Raw genomic sequence first — 22,926 nt, 5'->3', positions numbered from 1 at the left:
GTTGCTTGTCGTGGTGCAGCCCGTGTGTTGGTGAAGAGCGCCTGGGCCTCGTGTGCACCAAAGAAAAAAGCGAGACTCAGACATGCAGTGTGCATGTCTTGGTACAGCCAGGGCATTCGTGAGAAGCGCCTGGACATCATGTGCACCAACAGAGGAAGTGAGTCTCGGACGTGCTGGGTGCGTGTCGTGGTGCAGCACGGGTGTTGGTATTGAGCGCCGGGGCCTCGTAGGCACCAAAAGAAGAAGTGAGTCTCCGACGTGTAAGAGTGTGTGTCGTGTAGCAGCCAGGGCGTTGGTGAAGAGCGCCTGGACATCATGTGCACCTGGAGAAGAGGAGATGCTCGAACGCGCAGGGTGTGCGGTGAGGTGCAAGCAGAGCGAAACAAAATGATCTTGGACATGCTTGAACTTTGCCTACAGAATAACTATTATCTTTTTAATGGTAACTTCTTCCTACAACTCCAAGGTACCGCCATGGGGGCAAAATGTGTGCCCCCGTATGCCTGCCTCCTGATGGGAGAGGTGGAACGACATTGGCTATGGGGTGAAAGATCTGAGAATGTCACGAACAACATAATTATGTGGGGCAGATATCCTGCTAATGTGGCATGGATCAGAAAAACACCTGAACTCTTTCATTAACTCTCTGACTCCTAACCAATGGGGAATTGACATCACATATACCATCTCGAAAACTGAAATTGAATATTTGGATTTGTTAATTTACATTGAGAATAACAAACTGAACACCAGAATCCATAGGAAGCCTACCTCTGCTAATTCCAAACTACACACAACCAGCAGCCATCCTTGCCACACCATAACAAACATTCCAGCAGGCGAATACAGACGTGCAAGCACGAACTGTAGCTTCAACGATGAGTACAAGATCCAATCTGACAAAATAACACAATGACTGAAACAACGTGGATATAAAGAGCATGTCCTAAATACCGCTCAGAAACAATTTGCTGACACTGACAGACATCTACTATTACATAACAACAAGGTCAGGGATCGCAAAGCAGTGATCTATTTTAACACCCAATATAACAATGGACATCATCATATCCGGAAAACTCTTAACAAACATTGGCATCTCTTGAAAGACAATCCTCCTGCATCAACTGCTCTCCATGAAAAACCACAGTTAGGTTTTTTGAGAAATAAGAACTTGAGAGATATTTTCTGTCCAAACTTCCTGGAAATCAAACAAACGCCAACCAACTTCTTGCAACAAACTAAAGGCTTCTTTACTTGCTCAAACCGTTCGATTTGCAAGTTAGGAAAATCAAGAACGAAAGAGGTCACAGTCAACGGCCATATCCACCAAATAAATGAGTTTATCAACTGTGAGAGCACCAATGTGATTTATCTCATCTCGTGTCCTTGCGGACATAACTACATTGGCAGTACTATCCGGCCATTAAACTGCGCATTCAAGAATATCGGAATATCCACAAATCTGATATAAGACAACCTTTGGTAGATCACTTTCTTAGACACCATTGCCATCAACAGTCCTTCTCCTTTGTCGGCCTAAAAACACTGAAACATGGGAAATGAGGTAGGAACTTAGAACTACAGCTTCGAAAGGAGGAAAGTGCCCTCATCATATGTTGGTAGACTGTAGAAAAAGGACTTAATAAAGAACATAACTGGAACCACTGGCTTTGAATCAACTTTATGAACAACATTCATATCTTCGGCGCAAAGTACATATGATTCAACTTCTAAGACTGGACCAAGCATGTATCATTGGATTCTGATAAACATCAACATGTAGATACTGCTTTAGGGTACAGTCGGATTCATATTTGTACCTCATGCATATTCTGTTTCAGGTTACTGCCTGATCAATATATGTACCTTCAGCACTTCCCTTTGTGCAATGAATGTATGAATTAACATCTTATAACTGAATGTATATGTGCCATCTTTATTATAACAATGTATGTACTGTATCAACCACTGCCTTTCAGGATGATGTGACCTCTGTACACTGTAGGTTTACAACAGAGTACTCCTGGCAACAACTCTGCGTTCTGAAATCCTAGAAGATGTTCTCGATCGGACTTGAAGTATAAGTCTCTGAAATATGTGACTCGTAAAAAGATAACATCTGGCTCCTCACCTGTTTTATTGAATGTTATCTCTGATCTTGGAACTTTATGATTCGCCCATGACAACTTAATCGCTAAGTTGCTCAAGACGTGACCCTTCTCTTTCAGAGTATGCAGTCTATTATGGTTATTTTATCCATATCTTTCACTGGAATGTAACTCTCCTTTGACTCCCTCCCTTTCTCCCGTCAATTTTCAGTCACCTTGCTGTCAGTCTCTGGGAGTATGTATATATGTAAACAAATTCAAAATTCCACTTATGCTCACTCGTGACTACTACATGTACCTAAAATAATATAAACTATATACTACATTATCCTTTTGTCCTGTACATCTGGAGACAAGACGATTAGCATACAATCGCTAACAAATTGCTCTGAGATTGACCCTCTCCAACATGGCCGCCGTTCTATATTGAGCGTCGTCTTAGTCCCTGCTCAGTGCGTTGTACTTCCAAGTGAAGTTTTCTTCTTCAACCTGGGATTGTGCAAATAACAGTGCCTTCCCTAAATGGAGTTTCAAAATAATGATGGTATCTCTTGTGCCGAAAATTGTAATTATTTTAATGATTATTTTTGTATTAACTCAGTCGCGGCCTCCGTGTTAACCCGGAAGTGTATAGGGTTCACTTACGGGTCATACACCCCTAGATTTCTATAAACTATGGTGGCAAGTCGTGTCCTAGTCAAGGCATGGACCTTTGCTGAACCGGATTTACCCGAGGACTTCTACGGACCGACTTTCCAAGTAAGCCATACTTTGAAGACGTCCTCGGCCTATCACGCTGTTAGACCATGTGTGTTTCGGACCGTAACTCGCTGTATAAAGATCGGGTATTTTGCTACTAATGACAAGTGTTGTCAATTTAATTTTTTTACCAGAGCTCTATAAATGCTGTGTTAATATTGATAAACATTTAACAATTTTCTCGCAAATATGCGAATATAACGTGAATGCCTGCCGCCATATTATTGGTCTACCGCTCCTATATAATTACCAGCCTGCCCCAGTCCCTCATTGCAAATTAAATACTACAAAACATAATGTATATTTTCTACCTCCGATATTGAGACATAATAGATCTTGTGTCACTTGAGCAAGTTGTTCATTTTAAGCTCATAAAAGTGAATATTAATAATATAACTGTGTTGACAAGAGCATATAAGCATGCAAACAACAGGGCACTGTGTCGTTTCAATTCGAAATCATTAGGAACATGTACTATTTTATTGCCACTTGAGAATATTTTGATGCTTTTCCAAATAATCCTGTAAAATACGGACGCTAGGCTGTAAGCTGTAAACAAACTGTATAATATTCTGTAGAGACTTACTGGCATAATCGAATGATGACTAATGCAACGTTATTACAACAAATATCTATTCTTTTAGAAATTTGAATGTCCAACCGCAACTATTGAAATACTGCCTACTGCGACTTAATGATAAGAACTGTTGAAACAACTTAGGTATTACTATTAACCATCTGTGGTCTGCTCTAAACTTTATTTTGCATCGCATGCATGGCTGGAGCATAAACTTTGCTGACTAACAGAAGCACTGATTTCATTTGCTGCACACTCCCTCTGATTAGTTTAAGATAATCCTCCTGCAAATCATTCACAATACTTGCCTTCTAAAATATTCTCTAAACAGAATACCATCATGTGCCATTCCAAGCTGTCATCAGCTGTGGCATACTGTAGTCTTAGACTATGCTTTTTTCGATTATTTATATTTTTGGGCTTAAAGGTTCACCACTACACAAAACGCGGAAACACGGTGGTCTTTAGTAGCAGGATATTTCTGTTTTCCTATTTGCTTCTTTCACAAACTCTTTTCAAATCTTCTTGGAAAAATATAAATCCCTTGAAGTTACTCCGGCTTCTGCCTCCTTGCCTATTTGCACTTGTTCACCAGCATGTTGGTTTGCTCTGCTCACTCTCTTGGGGTAACTTCTCTTGCTGTTGACAAAGCATTGATTGGCCTCTTATTTTGTTGCAGCCTTGAGAAAGCCCTGGCATGATCTGCCACAAAGGGCAAAACACTTGTCAGCTGTTTTCCTCACTGTCAATAAAAGCTGTCTGTTTTCCTCAATAAAAACTGATGAAACAAACAAAGAGTATAATGGATTAAATGAGTGGCAAATTATTTGAAATTGAGTATTAGCCCTGTACCAGCGAAATATTGGATAAAAAGGATTCATCCTAGTTGGTTAAGTACTTGTTCAAGAAGAAGGAATATCAGCTCACTAATACACAACCCTACAACACATTTCTGTGAATGCATGGGGTTAGAAGCATGATCAGTGCAAGGAAGGGGGAGAGGGCGAATACAGAGTTTACCCAAAACGGCCAGAGGAAAGGCCACTCGAGAGAACTGAAGGACTTTTTTGTGTCCTACAGGGCTACAAGCTCCAGGAATGAAGGATGAAATCTGTTTAAGCACAGCAAAGGCGGTTCTAAGATTTAATGAGGTGGATGAATTTGGAATAAAGCCAGATTGGGCTAAGGAGATGATCTTCTCCATCAACAGTGCCAACTTGGTGGCTAGCACCTTAGCCAGGATTTTATTATCTAAGTTTAGCAATGACAGGGTGCGGTATGAAGCACAGTTGCTGTGTTTTCCAGGCTGTAACATAAGATTCAGGACTGCTTCGCGAAGCATAGGGGGCAGTATGCAAGTTATTGACTCATTATATAGTGCCAAGAGGTGCAGGTGTGAGCTGTTGCTTAAAGGCTTTATAGAAAGCCCCTGTTAAACCATCAAGGCCAAGCTCCTTGTTTCCATCCAGAGCGTAAATAGCTTGTGTCACTTCCTCCAGATTTAACGGTTCACTCAGGAATTGTCGCTGGCCATCTGTAAGCCACACCATCACAATGTCTGCAAGATGCAAAGATATTGCATAGGAAGCATGAAAAGCATGAGAGGCATATAGCTCCAGATAATGGGTCTGAAATTCAGCCATGATGCGATCGCCACCCGAAACAGTCTCAGCCACCAGTCCGGAGTTCCGCCACACAGTTAAGTGACCTCTTTGGGCATAACAGTCGTTCTCCCTCTCCATGGCGGGGGGCCGGAGCGTGTTTACCCATGTGCGCAATTTCCCTTTCCGCTAGGTCCCAAAACTCAGCCAGGATTTCTGATTGTTGATGCAACCGGGGATCAATATCGACCACCGCCCTGGGCTCCACATCCCGCAATCGATCCTCAACCAGTCTCAGTTGTGCACGGATATCTCGAAAGATACTCACATGCTTGGAGATACACACCCCAAATGTACGCTTTGAAGGGCTCCCATAGGGTGGCCTGCATGGAGATGGTTCTAGCATTTAGCGTGAAGTACTTAATGATGGAGCTTTGTAATTCGCTACGAAACACCAGGTCCCTGGAGTTCATCGTCATGGAATTGCAAGCTGCGTTGAGGCTCCAGCCATACAAAATCCAAATTTTAAAATGGACAGGAATATGGTCCGAAAGTGTCCATAAGAGGGCAGCAATCTCAGACATCCACAAGTGAGTAGTGGCCAATAGGAACCAGTGGTCCAGCCTCGACCAAACAAAGTGTGGTGCCGAAATGAATGTAAAGCTGGGAGTGGAGGGATGGTGAGTCCGCCACGCATCATGTAATGCATATGTATCAGTGATGTGACCAAATATTTCCCTAGCGCTGGGTTTATCAGACAGTTGTGTGCTTGTGGAATCAGTTTGCAGGCAGTGTGCCATGTTAAGATCACAACCTACTATTAAGTGATATGCCTTGAAACTATCCAAGTGGGAGTACAGATCTCAGAAAAAGTTGGGGTCGTCTATGTTTGGGCGTATATGTTTACTAACAGGATAATTTGTCAACAAGTGTGCCGCGCAGAAGCAGATACCAACCCTCCTGTCCACACAACAGGGGTGGCAAAGAAATGACACAGTTCTATGGATTAAAATACAAGTGCCACAAGAGCATGAGCTATAGCACTAGAAATAGCGATGTGTACCTCAGTTCCTAGCGAAGCCATGCTCAGTGCGCAGAGGAAGAATTGTTTCCTTGAGTAAGGCAAGCTTGATGGAGTGCCTATTGAGATCGGACAGGACGGTTTTCCGTTTCACTGATTATTGCATGCAGAAAAAGTGTGGGACTAAGACCTAAGTAACATTTGGCAATGTGAGATCGGTGTGTGATAGCAGGACATGCCACATCCATTAACATTCCAACAACAACAAAAAACAACCCCACCCACACCACATTAAAAAAATATTCAGTAAATCCCAATTAAACAGTTAAGAGATAGAAAGAAGAACCCCAAATTGTGAGAGTTGGAGAACACCATGAGGGCGTGGCGACAACTCAGGCATCGGCGGTCCCATATAGAACAATTATGAATACTTGTGTGGCGTAGTCGCCATTATAAGGTACAAACACATTGGCTGAAAGCAAGAATGAGTGGTAGTGTCCAGTATGAGAGGACACTGCCTCAGCAGGACCCTGCAGTCCCCCTACTTCGGGACAAATATATTCATGTAGATTTGTCGTGGGAGGCTGACTGTGGTCGATCATGCCCCCCTACCGGCTCACTGAGGTCGGATAGGCGTAGGAGAGCCTGCACGCATATTTGTTTACAGAAGGTCTCTGCATCTGCAAGGGTGTCCAAAATCTTGACACGTCCATTGTGGTCCAACCTCAAGCGAGCCGGGTAGAGCATGGCATAGCAAACTCCCAGCTTTTGCCTGGCCTCCTGTACAGTTGGAGTGAAGTCCGGGAACATTTAAATGTTTGAACCTTGGTATTGCAAGGGGCCCTTCTCACGTGCCAGCCAGAGAACAGCATCTCAGTCTCTAAAGGTTTAGAAGACAGGTCTTGAGATATCGTGGCATAGCGCCCTTGGGAGGGCACCGCAAAGGTGGTTGAGAAGCTGGACTGTTCAAAGAGAGTTGTCAAGAGTTGCTCCAAGAAGACCTCGGGCCAGCCGATGTTGGTAGTCTCGGCAAATGCTATTCCTGCACGACCGTGCAGCAAGGTCCTCATTCCTGATAGCTACTTCTTTCAGTAGGCGCTCCATTTTATCCAGGCGCTCCTGCATTGTTATAGTGGTTTCCTATAGACTGGAATTTTTTTACTCCGCGCCGTTAATCCGGGCCCCTTGCCGGTCCATCTGCTCACCCAGCTTGTCCATGTAGCCCGCCAGTGTATCGAACTGCGCCTCAATAGTGCTGAAGCCTGCTTTGAGTTCCATCATTACAGTAGAGATGTCACATGGGGAGGGCCTCATCAAGACCGCGGCTCGAAGTCCCCTCAGTGGCCGAGTGGGAGCCCCGGCTAACGGCCAGGCCGGTCCCGGCGAAGTTAAGCCTCCTCTCTTGGGGTCTGATCAGACCATGGTGTGGTCTCAATGAATCAGTAGTCTGGCTATATAGGTTGCATTGTCAATGTCCAGGGCATTATACGCTTAAGCTGCACAGATAAGGAAAGACTTTATGGGGCGGGTCCAGCTGCAGGGCAGGGTCTGGTATGCAAACAGCACTCACCGCGTTGCCAGATGTTATTCCTCAGCCACAAGGGGATCTCTGTGAATCCGGGTGCTGAGGTGGTGAGGGGGTCTCGATTTTGGGCGTTGCCCAGCCAGAGGCAGGCAGCGCACAGGTCTGGAACAGGCCTCAATAATCCCCGATCCGCAGCTTCTCCAGGAGGCTGCCATTCACCAGATTCTCTGCCTCAGGGACCGTCAGGCATCGCATCTCGGGAGCGGGTCGGGCTCCTTCCTCTGTGTTATATGACGTAGGAGGTGGAGGGCCCACCAGCGGTGGACGAGATAGGGTGATCCCGGCCTCAAGCTCATCTGTGGCTGCCCAGGCTGTGTTAGCCGTGTGGGCTCACCCCCTGCTCCCCCCTTCACCCTTGTAGAGCAGGCTTCTATCATTCAACAGGGCACCTTTTCTGCATCTGCCCTGTTAACGCCACTTGCAGCAAGTTGTGCATGGTGGTCTGCAGGTGTTTTGGAGGCAGCTATTGGCAAGAAGGGAACCACAGGTCCATACCGCACAAGAACACAGCCATCTTGGTGGCAGTCATTGCCATGCCCCTCGTACATTTAGCATTTTGAATTCTGTCTGAATAGTTTCTTTTTTTTGATTTTTAGATAGCTGACTTGTATAATCGTTAAATTTCTGTAGGCGAAGTTTGTCTTGATTGGTGTTTGAAATCATTCACATACAGCCAAAAATATTGAGTGCTAATTAATACCTTGACAGAGAATCGCTTATCAAGAAATGGTATACTACCCCCTTTTTCTGGAAAGTGTTGTATATTAACCGCACAGCTGTGATACACCTAGTGCTAGGAGAGAGGCACAAGTAGTGACTCATACTCACCCTCTTATCCCAAATACGCACATCTCCATCGTGACTAGTTGCAAGGCAGTGAGTATTCTTCTTGTTCCACTTCACCTGGGAAGCACCCGCTAGACACACAAGGGGGAGAAAGCAAATGTGAACAGTGATGGCACTAGAAACTGTTTCAAGGGAGCAACAAACTTTTAACCAAACAAGGTAGCCTATTATAGTACTTAACAAAGTAGCCTTTATACAACACACATGTATAGTGTGTAGCGTGAAACACCAGTGAAAGGGGCAGCATCCTAATTTGCCAACCTAAGAATTTTACTTATTTATATATTTTCTATACATGAACAGATATTAAAGGACTCCATAATACAAGTGAGATGTGGCATGTTCCTGAGACAAATAGTAGCAAAGGTTATACCCAAAAGCCCTTTGATGAGGTGCCTTGTCTTTTTTATAATGAAAAATTGTGGGTTTTGAAAGTGAGTGGATTGTGGTGTGTTATATGGTGTGGTTGTGCGACCTAACCGTGTAACACACACATTAAATAATCATGGATCCAGTCAGGCTCGTTTGTAAAACCTCTAGCTTCAAGCAGCGAAACAGAGGAACTAGTGAAAAGCATTAAGACGCACCAAACAACGAAATAAGAAAGTCCCCCATCATGAAAGCAATCCAACATCAATTTATTTTTTTTAAAAAGGTTACATTTGTATTCATTTTAGGCAGCAAAATCCACCGGAGGGTTCCGGAGATTGTTTAGTGAAATGCAAATCTTGCCTTTTTAGCCAAAAACACACAAACAAGCATTGGTAACCGTAAAGTCTGGGAACTCTAACATTTTGAAAGAGTCCAGTTTGACTTCTCCAGCCAGGAAAGCACGACCAATTCCAACTGGTAAAAGGCCAAAGGGGCCAACAAATGGTATTAGGACAGTTAACTGGTCACCAAAGCAGTATCAAGTCCAGTTGAACACTTTATGAACAGACCGTCATTGACTTCTATAGAGTGGTCTTGATGCTTAGGATGCTGTGGGTGTTGTGTGGTCGAAGACGGGCATGCTGATGTTATTCCTCGATCCGCATTTCAGGTGGAGCGACTTTGGCCTCAGGAATCGATGTTCCTTGAATTCGTCTTTAGTCCAACATAAGTCCAGTTACGACTGGGCTACTGGTCTTCGGTCACAGCAAGTCCAGAGGTTTTTCTTTGGCAAGAGCTAGTGTCCATCTTTGCCAACCACTCGTCACTTTGACAAATCTCTCTGGTCTGATAGATTTGGGTGCAACTTTTGTGCATCAACGAGTGGTCGTCTAGGCTGCACAGCGGCAGTCACAGGCAATTCAATGAATGTGGCTACTGACTAGCCAGAAAGGGCAACTTCGGCTTAAATGGCCCTAGTGCTGGAACAGGGAGTCACCCGACTGACTCTTGGAGTTCACCTTTTCTGTCTGGGGCTCTGGAGCAATTTTCCACTAGCCAGGAACCAAAGGCACAGTTCTCCCTTGCTAGCCAAAGGATCAACAGGTGGAGTCCAGCGGTTTGGTGCAACCTCTCTTACCAGGTCCATGAGTCAGCATGGCAATCCTTCAGTCCTCTCTCCAATACAGATGGGATCTGTTGTCATGGGTGTTATATTTATGAAAAGAAAGTGTCCTCTCGGGATGAAGCGGTCACTAGCCATTGGGCTACCAGGTTCCCTCAGGCCATTTTATAACTTACAGTTATGTGTGGTATCTTAGCTATCCTAGAGTGCATTATTCTGCTTACTCCTAGGATGTCTGAACTCCTCGCTTGATATGGGGAGCATTGACAACTGGTTCCACTCCTTGTTCCCACCGCCAGCTTGCCTACTTTAACAAACGAGCAGCCCCCTTTGAGTGTGGTCGCCATTTGCCAATCTAAGGCAGCATCTCCTTTGAAGGTAATAGCTCTCTCTAAGGAAGGCCTCTATTGTTCCTGTGCTTGTAAGTCATTCGCACTCCTTATCAGGTGCACACAAGGCTGACTAGTAGCCAGCATTACAACGGGAAGACTGGTAGTGCAACTACATCGTCCTGAAGATGGTCTTGTGGATCTTCTAGACTGTCAAGAGACCGAAACATCGACGCTCTTACACCTTTTTGTTACACATTATGTTCTGTTAAGACATAACAAATATATTGTGAAAGGTTATTTGTTAGTTATTTATTGGAAACATTTTGGATTAAAAAAGTATCCGTATAAAAATCATGTTTTGAGAAATTCCCTGATTCTTATAAATCGTGTTCACAAATGTGACATTGTTTAAATAAGGAAATAAGAGTTAAAACTTTATAAAGGTTGCCTTTTCATAAAAGTGACATTAAATCCAGCCTGGTCATCAAGTTGGGTTTAATGCCACGATTTATTTCATACTTTGAAGTACCAATTTCGGTAGTCCCAGTCAGAAGATACCATGACTGAGGGGCCAGCGTGTAACCCTACCCAGGCGAATGGGGCTGCCTACCCTTCCACTGTAAAATGATAATTTGGGACTTCTACTGTTAGGACATCTGAAAATATATGTCCTACTCAATAAAATGCAGCACCCTGCCTTAGGAATCAATATGCCTTTGTTGGGAGTGACATGTATACCTTTAACTGAGGTTTGGGCTTTGCCATCAGTTTAAATAGCAAAACGAAACTAGCAGTTTTATAACTGCTCTTCCAGTCTGCAGTGGCAGGATGGGAGCCACGTTGTGCTGTGTCACACTAAGGATGGCACAATTACTGCTACAGCCCTGGGCAAACACTTTATCTTACATGCCCTGGGTACCCTGTGCAGGGATGGCAGAGGTGTGAAATTCAATAAAATATCTCCTTGTCCATGGAGCAGGTTGCTTAATTAATCTACTTGTCCAGTAACAAAATCCACTGGTCTGTTTCGTGCCATGTAATGCGGCGACAAATTATAGCAGCAATGTCACTATATAACAGATCTGAAATAGTCTGTCTGATTATGCCAGTGCTCCTTCTATAGTAGGGTTTGAATACTAGCAGTTCCCTTATGTTGCCACACTTCTGCATATTTGTTAAAGCTAAAATGCAGTTCACAAATATTTGAGGAGTTTTGTTTCTTGGCTTACTTCTGTAAAGTCTTGTGAATTCACAAAAGTGGTATATCTACACTTAATGCAAGGACATGGGTGCACTTTTGAGATTTTATTTAATAATTGGGACCCCTGATTAAGTCTGGTGCTAAGCATTACCTTTTGTGTTCATTAAAATTCTGTCTCTCCCTCTGTCTATCGGCTAGCTTCACTGTGAGTGACAGCATTCTGTTTTTTCACAAGGAGCATATCAACACAGTTGTTGAGTTCAGTGCCAGGAACTACTATGGCAATGTGTGCATTTTGAGAACAAACTATTTTTGCTTTTGCCAATGTTTGTTATAATGGTGAGGGCCCAGCAGCTATCACACCAAAAAGGTTTTACAAAAACCGTCCCAAAATAAGTCATGCATCGCCAAAACCAAAAGGCTGATCAACAATTTCAGACCTTCTGGCTTTATCATTGCTTGGTTATTTTTGTTACCTATAAAAATGGTTACACCGATTTCCCATTATGAATATTTTTGGGAAATACCTTCATACATTGACACATTTTACTAAATGATTCAGCGAAGAAATGGTACCTTAAATTTTACAGTAGTTTAGCTAAATGTTTTAGCATTTTTTTGCTTTCAAGCTTCTGCAAATATTTGCATCTAATCAGAGAGAATTCTTGGAGCATTATACATAGCCTCATATTGTTAAACATTGAAAACGTGTGTACACATTTTTATACTGGAACCACTGTCAGTTGTGCAGTCTAAGCTTAGAACATTTGCTTGGAGCGCTTACCCTAATAATAAAGGTTTTGCATTAATGAACCATAAATACCAGTTTAAACAGCACTAACACATAGACACAAATATTACCTTCACTGCAGGCAATGTCTTTTCCTGATCAATAATGTGGTACTGTAAACTGGCAGGCAAATGGTTTGTGCGGTAGGGGTGTTAAGCCTACCTGTCCCAAGGACAAAATACACATGAACACTTTTTGCCCTTGACCCCAAACAATATGTCTCGGGCATTGGGCTATAGGAATTCCACATCCCTGGATGGGTAAAAATAAGGCTTAAGACGTTTGTTAGGTTGCTTAATGAAGGCTTTATTACCAATCTCAATTAAAGGTTAAGTCAAAATAAAAAGATGGAGGATATCCAAAGAAGAGTAAACTAGGCTCCATCAAAGTCAGGGAGGGAAAAGAAGGAATTTGTGGTGGAAGGTTACATATGGAGTGTGGGATTTTTGGCAATGGCTCCTCTGTGTTCTTCTCTTCTTAGATTCAACTAAATGCCACTGCCACGCTCAGGAAAGAGAAGACTGCTGTTTAAGTGTCTTAAAAAGTAATTACTCCCTCAGTTCTTCCTGACTGGTCTGGGTTGACTTGGGATCCCTTACTTTCCCCAGTTACATTGTCCTCCTGTCCTCTTGTATACAGCAGTAAGCTACTCCTGTAAGCTCTAGACAACCACGTTTCTCTCTCTGTCAGGCGCTTATGCTCAGGGTTGTCTCTATCAACTGGGTCCTTCCATCAAGGTCCACACTGATCATTTTCCATCACCCTATAAGCTTAGGCCTTTGAGCTTTGTGCCCCATCCAGGGTTTCCTTTCATCCGTAAGCCCATACTCAAAACAGCAGACAAAGACAGTCCATAAAGAAAACAATGGTGCATGTTTCCCCAATAACTGCCTATGTCCAGCTTCCCATCACTCACCCAGGAAGTCACAACTCTCCTGGGCTGTGGCATGGATCCATATCTGCCGGGGCTATTTATTGGTCTTCGGGGCAACCATCCTGCTCCTCCTCGCTCCCCTCATCTTCTTTCATTCGGGTGTAATGGGTGTCTCGGTCCAGTCTTGCCTCCTTAGGATTCGATGTGCTTAGTTTGACAGATTACACCTCTTCCTCGGGTCCACCTTGTTGTGCAGTGTCTCCTTTCTCTCCCACTGCTTCTCTGGTCTCTGCGTTTTCTCCGAATCTTCTACTCCTTCGGCACTCTCTTTCTTTGCGGTCTTTTGTCTTCATCAGCACTTTTCCTGTGTGTGTGTTCTTTTTCAGTATCCACTTTTCTCTTTGTCTGCAACTTTCCCCCCATCTGTTTGAACATTGTTCTTGTTCTCTTTCCAAGTTTTCGGTTTGCTCTGGAATAACAGCTGTAGGACCTATGCTCCATATATCAGGTAAAGTGCCCCCACCTCCAATTACCCTTTCACATACTCCTGGTACCATATACTAGGGACTTATATGCAAGTGAACGTATGCCAATTGGAGGTAGCCAACTCACCATATACTTTGTAAAATGTTAGAACCTGGCACTGAGGTCTGGTTAGCAGGCCTCAGTGCACTCTCTGAGTAAAAAAATAAGCAGCATCAATCCAAACCTTGGGGGGTGATCATGCAAAAAAGAAATTTCCTTACAGGAAGCATGTTACAAATTGGAATTTTCCATTTATCACATTCGGTGGGGAGAGTTGTCTTACATGCTGGAAGAATGGGACCCCACTAGCACCTAGGCTCAATTAAGGGCTGTTTTGTGGAGATAGGGCGCATTATGGGAGTTGCGGTTGATGTTGGATGCTGCATAGGCGGCGCCAGCAGTGCGCCTGGTGCCTCGCGCCCCTTCCTGCTTTCCTGTGCTGTACACATCCTACGGATGGGGTGGCAGAGTGGGCTAAAGAACGGTGATGGATTAAACCCAGATCTTTTGACTGGGTGTGAGTGTTTGATTGATTCAGATGCTCCGTCCTTCACCACCCCCTTTTGTACCGCTTTTGGCCGCCATAAGTGTGGCAGGGTATGCTCAGACGTGAGTCCCTTGCTCACTTTGCCACTGGATTCAAACAAGCCGGGCTGAAGATGTCTGGAATGCCAGAAACCAGTCCTCGGAAGCTTGTTTCCGGTCCAGGGAAGACATGGCTTGGCAGTTCGTGCTGGACTGTTCCCATGAGGCACAGGGTCAGACTGATTTGCATATAGCCAAGTCTGAACTGGGGTGGCAGAGAGGGCTAAAGAACGGTGATGGATTAAACCCAGATCTTTTGACTGGGTGTGAGTGTTTCATTGATTCAGATGCTATGTCCATCACCACCCCATTTTGTACCGTACGCATCCTACGGAGCATTGCACATTTGACTGACCACCTGGGTGTCTCTTCCTATAACTACATCTGTGTGCAAGGTCGTCAGGTCTTCTATTTTGAAGCCCTGTGAGGGCATATTAGGACAGGACTAGTGGAACCCAAATTAGCCTTTTAAAAGATGGGCAAGGAGGAGCCGAGGCAGGGGAAACTCCCCTACGATTCCAAAAAGTTGCTGCATTGCACAGACTACAATACCACTATTGCAGACCCTTCATAAAATGCTGTAGTGACCGGGTTTTTGGTTCTATTTCTGAGTGATGTTGACTTTAGCTTGCTACCATCCTAGATCCCTATTTTTAGCTTGTTTTGGTCCTTTTCAGGCCTCTTTTCAAACCTAGAAGCATAAACTAGAGGATAGCCGCTTTATATGATGATAGATCCCTTATTTCTGACTCTAATCCATCTATTGCCTATTGGCTTTGACATAAGTATGTGTCCTTTCATCATTTTCAGGCCTGAAGACCTATAGTAGAGGGTGGATCCTGTAGTTCTGACTTTATATTACCTATAGGTAGGGTTTGTGTATGTACTTTGCTAGAGCTATGTGTCTATTTCATCCTTTTCGGGCCTACAAGGCCCAGAACCAGAGAGACTCCATTTTGCTTTCTGCCTCTGCAGACTGAGATGCTTGTAGGTCAAAGTGTGATGTTTTAGTTATTAGGTGTTGTTCGCTCTTTGCAAACTAGAGAACCGGCCGGAGCTGAATCTTATCAAGAAATGTCCCTGGGGCTCAGGTCTCTAGACGAAACAAGCAGCTGATCACTGTGAGAGCGTCTGGAGCAGGGAGCCTGGCACATGGATTTGGTGGGAGGAGGCTACTGGCTGGAACTTTCCACTAGGGGAGCGCATTCCATATTAGCGAAGTGCAGAGAGGTGGAGTTGTCAGAAGCAGTTGTGTTCAGATGAATCTTGGAGCGTTCAGATGGATCTTGGAGCGGTCAGATGAATCTTGGAATGGTAGAAGTCAGTTGGTCTTTGAAGCTGAAGAGAGCAGTCAGAGATGATCCTTGGAGTTGGAACTGTCAGCTGGAGCTGCCAGTTTGTCAGAATGTATTGAAGCAGTTGCCAGTCAGATGGAAGAGTTGGAGCTGCCAGTTGGAGCTTTTGGAGCAGTTGAGCCAGTGGAGTGAAGCCGTGGTGACAGAGGGAGAGAGCCCTGATTCCACCAGAGAGAGAGAAACATTCCTTTCTTATAGGGTGAGGTATTCTAAACTAGTTTGCTTTACACTTAATCATTCACTTTCCTTTATTTCCTAGGCTATATTCCCTACTGTATTGTTGCACTGATTAATCCCTTTTCTTTCAGCGGTGTGCAGTCCTGTTATAATTCATTATTCAGCTATATGTGGATGTGTTAGTAATAAAGCTTTCTTGTTTTCATTCTGATAAAGAGACCCAGCAGATCTGTGTATTCCTTAGATGTACCTATTTCCCTTACTTTTCAGGCTATGTCTAGATTGCTAGTTATTGTGATATTATAATTTGCTATTGTGTAATAAAGGGACCCCAGTTCTTAGTGAACAGCTGTGCAAGTGTTGTTTCTTCATAAGACTAACCTTTCTTCTAGCCAGATGCTGTTATGTGTACGAATGTGTTTCCCGTCCAGGTAAGTGGTAACTGATCAAGGAAGCAAGGAGCGCCTAAATCAGGGAATAACCTTTGCATATAGTAATTACATTTGGTTGTTATCTTCTAGGACAGAGCTAACCCTTCTTTTTACCCATTTGCTGACAGGAGAAGGATGTGACATTCCCTTCCCTGCAGATAATTGAGCATGGAAGATTGTGTGTAGATCAGGTCAGGAGATAACCTCTGAATGCTACAATTTGACCATTCTTGTGTGAGAGGATTGGATCTCCTATTCGCCACATAAGGGATAATATTGTTTATGAGACATCCCCAGTAGATATTAGATATATAGAGAAACTTCCCAACAGAGAGAGAGAGAGAGAGAGAGAGCTGAAGGTATTCATAGGACAGAGATTGAGTGGCATTAGTGAGAGCATTGATTGTGATCAATGTGTATACCTACAGGATTGTGGCTTGAGAGAGAGAGAGAGCACCGGGTGGATACGGCGTGTATACCCACAGGATTGTGGCTTGAGAGAGAGAGAGAGAGAGAGAGAGCACCGGGAGGATACGGTGTGTATACCCACAGGATTGTGGCTTGTGTGAACACTGATTGTGATCAGTGTATAATGGTAAGTAATCAGAACTGCCCCCTTCACTATGAGGAGGAGGGTAGCATAGTCTGGGCCGGAGTTGCCGTGAGATTATAAATTGAGATCATAGGATATGACATGGAATTCCTTAGTAATTAGTGAGTATTCCTAGTAATCCTATAGATTTAGTGGTGTTTTTGATGATATGAGCTTGTATATTGCTAATTCCCCATCCCCAGGAAGGTACCTAGGTACTGTGGTAAGTAGGCTCTGGGGAGGGAGATGGTTACGTTTCGGCTGGATTGGTGGTGTCTTGGTGAGCTGGTGATATCTGGTCTGAAAATCCAGTTGTTACATCTGCAGTGGGTGATGCACCTTGTGTTTGCCTTAGACACCACGGCAGCTAGCCTTATAGTCCGGAGTGCAGGTTTGCAAACCATCAACACCACTATTGACTCCTTGACCACTTGCCTGGACCGCCTCACGAACACATGGATAGGCAGGCTACGACAGAGCAGCGAATTTCGAACCTTGAGAACAACACAGACATTACACCAGACATTCCAAAACTTGAGAAGCAGGTCATTGCAATGAAGAATGATAATCTGGAAGTGTGTTCTAGATGCAATAATTTATGCATTATGGGCATTGCAGAGTCCAGCAACACTGGACGTATGGCGACTTAAGTAGAGTAGCTGCATCTTGCACTTTTGGATCAACAAGACGTTTTTGCAGCATTCATGGTGGAGTGGGCCCACAGGTAACTTGGCCACCGTTCCCTTCCTGGTGCCCCCCAAGGCCCATTATTGCTAGACTTCTGAATTTTCAGGATTGCACTACAGCCCTCAGACTGGCATGGGAGAAAGGTACAGTCTAATATCAGGGCTCTGCGTTCTCCATTTTTCTACATTTTACTGCAGATGATCAGAAGGCTCAGTGCAAGTTTGCAGAAGTTCAGCACATACGAAACTCAAGGTGGAACTTGATGGCAAGGTCGGTATTTTTCAGCAAGCCCCAGGGGCCTCAAATTTTGCAAGACACTTCCCACCTCTGGATCTGCACCGGCATCTCCGACGAGCACTCCAGATTTGGAGACTCTGTAGATCATTCCTGGGCTGGCACTCCAGAATTTCTTTTTTTAATGGACCCTTGGGGGTCTCTCCCCTTTCTTCAACAGCCAGAGTATACTTGAGATGGCAGCATGTCCACTTATGAACCTACTGGAGGCTCTTAGGCCCCTGTCCTCATTCTCCTGCTCAGCAGTTGCTAACACTTAAGGGGCTGCTGCAGGGAAAGGTGCTACCTGCACACACATTCACTCAATTATGTTAATCCTTATTTTGCCTCACTTAGGAACGATGTCACCCCCCACAGTGTGCATCACCTACAATAAGCTTTTTTCCTTGTGTGAGTTTCAACATGGTCATCCAACATTGACTGCTGAGGTTTTCAGTGTGGGGTCAGGAGATGGTGCGGAGACTTGACTGTTTTATATTTTCATGGTCATGGCTACAGTTTTTTAGTCCAGCCGGTACCTATATACATCCTCTGCTGTACATTACCTCTGCTGTACATTACCTCTGCCCTACTTTACCTTTACCTCTGTAAGCACACCCTCACATTGCTAAGTTGCAATGTCTGCAGACTTAATGACCGTTAAACGACCAGCAGAGTGCTGGCGTATCTAGACCGTCACTGTGTCGACATCGCATTTTTACAGAAGACACACATTGCTCCTATACACCGAGCTCTTTTGCCCCTCAGTGGGCCAACATTGGTATTTTGTTCCTATAGTACTTACTAGAAAGTGCGTATTTTTAGGTGTCAGCCTGTCCCTTTTAAGTTGAGTCGCCAACCCAGCTGGTAGATCCATCATAATCTAGGGCACCTTTAATAACATCCAAGTTGCACTGATCACTACCTACGAACCAAACTCTGATGACTCGCCAGCTTTTTTTTCTTTAAGTATCTCTACCAAACCTTCCAGCCCAAAACCATTATTTGGGGTGACCTGAATCTAGTGCCAGACACAACAATGGACTCCTCGGGAACACAATGCTCTCACCACACTCCGACACTACAGACCCTCTACAAGCTCATTGACCTGCATGGCTGTCGGAATTTTGGCGGAGGGCCTATTCATCCATTAAGGAGTGCACATTTTATTCTGCATCCCACAACTCATTTTTTAAACTAGATTACGGATTTCTAGATTACTGATTTACATGTGCTAATCTTATCTCGTCACAGAAGTGAGGCATTTACCTTGCACACCCCATTCCCCGGTTCTCTTTTCTCTGTCCCTCCATATTTCTCAATTTCACTGGCTATATTGATGCTTTCCGGCTTCCTTTTTACTGGACCCGGTCTTAAAGGAGGAACTTCAGGATGCAGTACTTGAATATTTTCAGATTAATGCTTGCTATGTTTTTAAGTACACTACTCTCTGGGAGGTCTTTAAGACATAACTTTGGGAACAGGTCATATCTAAGCATGCCAGGGTGTTGAGGGTCATTCAAGGGCAACTCACCCGATCTGTAGCAGCACCACAGGCCCTTGAGGCCTGACTGGAATGCACACGCAATAAGGCCTTGCTGTAGGAGCAATGTCAACTTTTACAACAAATTTGAGACTTGGCTGTCAGCGGATTCCTTCACATGGGGAAGCATGCCCTGGCTAGACAATACAGGAAAGAGGAGAGACCTGACAGAATGTTGGCCAGGCTCTTTCGGCATGACAGAACTAAATCACATATTGCTGAGCTGGGATGTAAAGCTGCAGGGGATCGATTCTAACTGCAGATAGAGATATTCTACTCGATTTTGTGGATTATTATTCCAGGTTCTGTGCTACAATGAATGTCAGATCCCAAGTTGAAACTACTTACTACCCTGATGAAGTCACTATGGTATGGCTGGAGCAAAGTCACCAGAATTCTTCGATCAATCCATTTCACATGAGGAGGTTATAGTCGCTATAGATACTTTAGCTGGCTTTAAGGCCCAAGTACTGACAACTCACTGCCAAATTTTAGAGAAAGTATAAGAAAGTCCTGGCTCTTCAACTGATTGTAGTTTACGTAGTGGCATTGCAGGACGAAGAATTGCCTCCCTCAAAGTGTGAGGCGCTTGTCACCGTCCTTCTCAAACCTGGAAGAGACCCTACAAAAAGTGCTCTGTACTGACTCCATTCATGGATTAATTGTGATGATAAAATCTTTGCCAAAGTTCTAGCCACTAGACTTTCCCAACTTCTTGAACGCATGATTGCCCCAGAGCAGTCTAGATTTGTGCCAAACAGATACATGCCATTGAATCTTCACAGCGTTTTTGAAGTTCATAATCAGATCAACCCAGAGGTCAAGGCAGCAGTCTGAGAAGGCGTTTGGCTGTCTAGAGTGGCCTTTTCTACGAGAGACTCTTCGACGGTATGGCATACCTAATATTTTAGCCCTTATCCAGCTTTTATACACTTGCCTGACCACCCGCATCTCCATTTATGGTCTAACGTCAGGTTCTTTTCAATAGAGCGGGGACGCGGCAGGGTTATCCCCGATCCTCACTATTGTTATGGCTATGGAGTTATTAGCCAGGCTCCTGCAGGAAAAAACATATCCATAGAGGCCTTTCTTTCTGGCAAGGGTGCTTGCTGTTGTCCATGTATGCAGATGACTTGTTATTATTTGTGAACAACCCAGAGGATAACCTGGTTCACCTGATCTGTGAGATTATATAATTCAGTAAATAATCAGAGGTTTCCATTAATTGGTCAAAATCAGATCTAGTTACACTCACTAATGGTACCACCCCAGTCTCTTTGAAACACCGTATTAGCCGAGTCAATGACTTGGAGAAATACCTAGGCATATTCCAGCACAAACAGCCGGAACAAGTGATTAGACTTAATTATGGTCCAGTAATTGACAATTTATTGCATTGCATAGATCTATGGGCCCGGCTCCTACTCTTTCTGGCCAGAAGGGAGGCCCTTAATAAAATGGTGGTCCTCCCTAAATTATTATATCTATTTACGAATAACCGGATACCTCTAAATAAACAATACTTTATCACGCTCCCTGCTCTCCTGATAAAGTTGCTCTGGACAAATAAACCAACATGGATTGCTTGGGACCTGTTCATCCTGCCATATGACCGAAGGGGATTCAAGACTCCAGATCCAGAAATTTATTATCTTGTGGCGCAAAGTCACTTTGCAAATTTCTGGTACTATCCTGATGCATGTATTCCCAACCTTGTTCCGGAGCGAGCTGAAACTGGTGGGGTTCGGTTTGCCTCCCTTGTAACATTAGGCTTGCCCAGACCTCAGAAGGAGATTCCCACTGTCGCCGCCACTTTCTGGGACTGGAGATTCTTCTGTCATAAGACCGGCATGGCCTAAACTCTCCAGCCATCAAATTGCTCTCCAACCCTTTTCTTCCACCAACGCTTGAGTGCACGGTGCAGAATAATATGGCTGTGGTGGTGATGGGCCTCCTTTATTCCAATAGTGCTAATATGTCCCTAGACCAATTTCGTTTGCATGGCAATACTACCGCCCTTGACGTCTTTATATATGCCCGTTTATGTGACACAGTGAGGGAGGCTTGACCAGGGTTCCTACAAGAGCCTGACGACTTTCTTTCCTTGACACAATTCATCCTGTCAACTGACACCGTTCAATAGGTCTCTAAACTATACAACCTGGTGTCACAACTCGGGTCAGCCAGAACTGGCTCTACTAGAACGGCTTCGGAGCTGGAGCTCAGGACATCTAGAACCGTGACTCTTTGAAAATTCTACTATACACTAAACAGCACCCGATCCATGAACTACAGGCACAAGCTATCTCACTACCAATTTTTACACTGTGCTTACATTACCCCATAAAAGCAACATAGGATCGAAGGCTCTCTCCCTCACAACTGTTATCACTGCAGGCAAGAGGACAATCGATCCCATCACATAGCCTAGGAATGATCCCCTATCCTTAGTTTTTGGCATGAGGTCCTTTGAGTGATAGCGGACAAAACAACATACGCTGCAACAGGACCTGGCTATAATCCTACTTGGTTATGTTAAAAAGGTTACGTCAGGAGTTTGGCACCTCACAGCAATGGCTTTATTAGCTAATCAAAGAGCAGCAATGAGCCAAGGATGGGTTGGAATGGTTATTGCTGATTGGCTACTAGATTTGGCTACTTGAAATGACTGGGGTAAAACTTACACTCTAATGCAGCCACCCACATGCCAGCCATGAGATATATGGGGACCGTTCCGAGCCTATGTCCGCTGCAAAACACCAGACGACCCACAAGACCATTCGGAGGAAGGGATTGATTAGGGAAATTGTCCAATACTGTACATCTGTTTTCTAAAACCGGCCTAGCTCCCAGACTCCCTTCATAGTGCTACAGTATCCTGGAACACCTCAGAGGTTGATTTTCTATTCAAAATTGTTTAATTTATACATTGAGGACATACCTGATGCATATTTTTCTGGTTAATATTTCTAATGCTGAGCTCACAATGTATTAATGTCTACTGTAAGGCAGAAGTGAGAGAATCTTTCCACATGACCATGTCTGTTGTGTTTCTTTAAAAATCATAAATGCTTATAAAACTGCCCCCAAAAAAACTAATTATTGTAACCACCTGCAGACAAAAAAAGCCTTTTCTAAGCTAGACTGTTTATCATTCTGTACCATGGCCCTTTCTCTTCCTAGTTAGACAAAAAAATCAGGGTAAGGCTTCATCCATCTCCATGGACCCAAGACCCTATTCCACAAACCAACTATTCCATCTCCACCAGGCAGAATTGTATCTGTTGTGGGTACCTTTGTCCAGGCCTAGTGAATGTAGAATGCAGTCTGCTCCACAATTCCCAGGACTTGCTATGGTCTATTGTAACCATCCATGAAACCTGGAAGAAGTGATCTAATTGCACCAAGGGATGTTGAAGTCCACGGAGACTCATGATAATATTGAAGGACTGGAGACAAAGGATTTTAGAAGCCAAAGAAAAATCACATGAGAACTGAAAAAACAATCTATAATCTACAGAGCAGTGTCACTAGGAAAAAATCCCCCTACTGCTTCCTTACTTGTC

General features: G+C 44.1%; 1 protein-coding gene across 2 annotated transcripts in view; it reads right to left on the bottom strand.

Moving 5' to 3' along the window:
• Window positions 1-22,926, bottom strand: part of WDR59 (WD repeat domain 59) — a 1,027,519-nt gene that overhangs the window by 814,905 nt on the left and 189,688 nt on the right. For both annotated transcript variants that reach the window (XM_086945225.1, XM_086945226.1), the window contains exon 7: window positions 8,483-8,571. In XM_086945225.1, the coding sequence (XP_086801351.1) occupies window positions 8,483-8,571 (89 nt within the window). The remainder of the gene's footprint in view (window positions 1-8,482; window positions 8,572-22,926) is intronic.

Source organism: Lissotriton vulgaris, chromosome 12 (genome assembly GCF_964263255.1).
Source record: "Lissotriton vulgaris chromosome 12, aLisVul1.2, whole genome shotgun sequence".
Classification (NCBI taxonomy): Eukaryota; Metazoa; Chordata; class Amphibia; order Caudata; family Salamandridae; genus Lissotriton; species Lissotriton vulgaris.
Note: the sequence above shows the minus strand (reverse complement) of the source record. Positions and strands in the feature narration are given on the sequence as shown.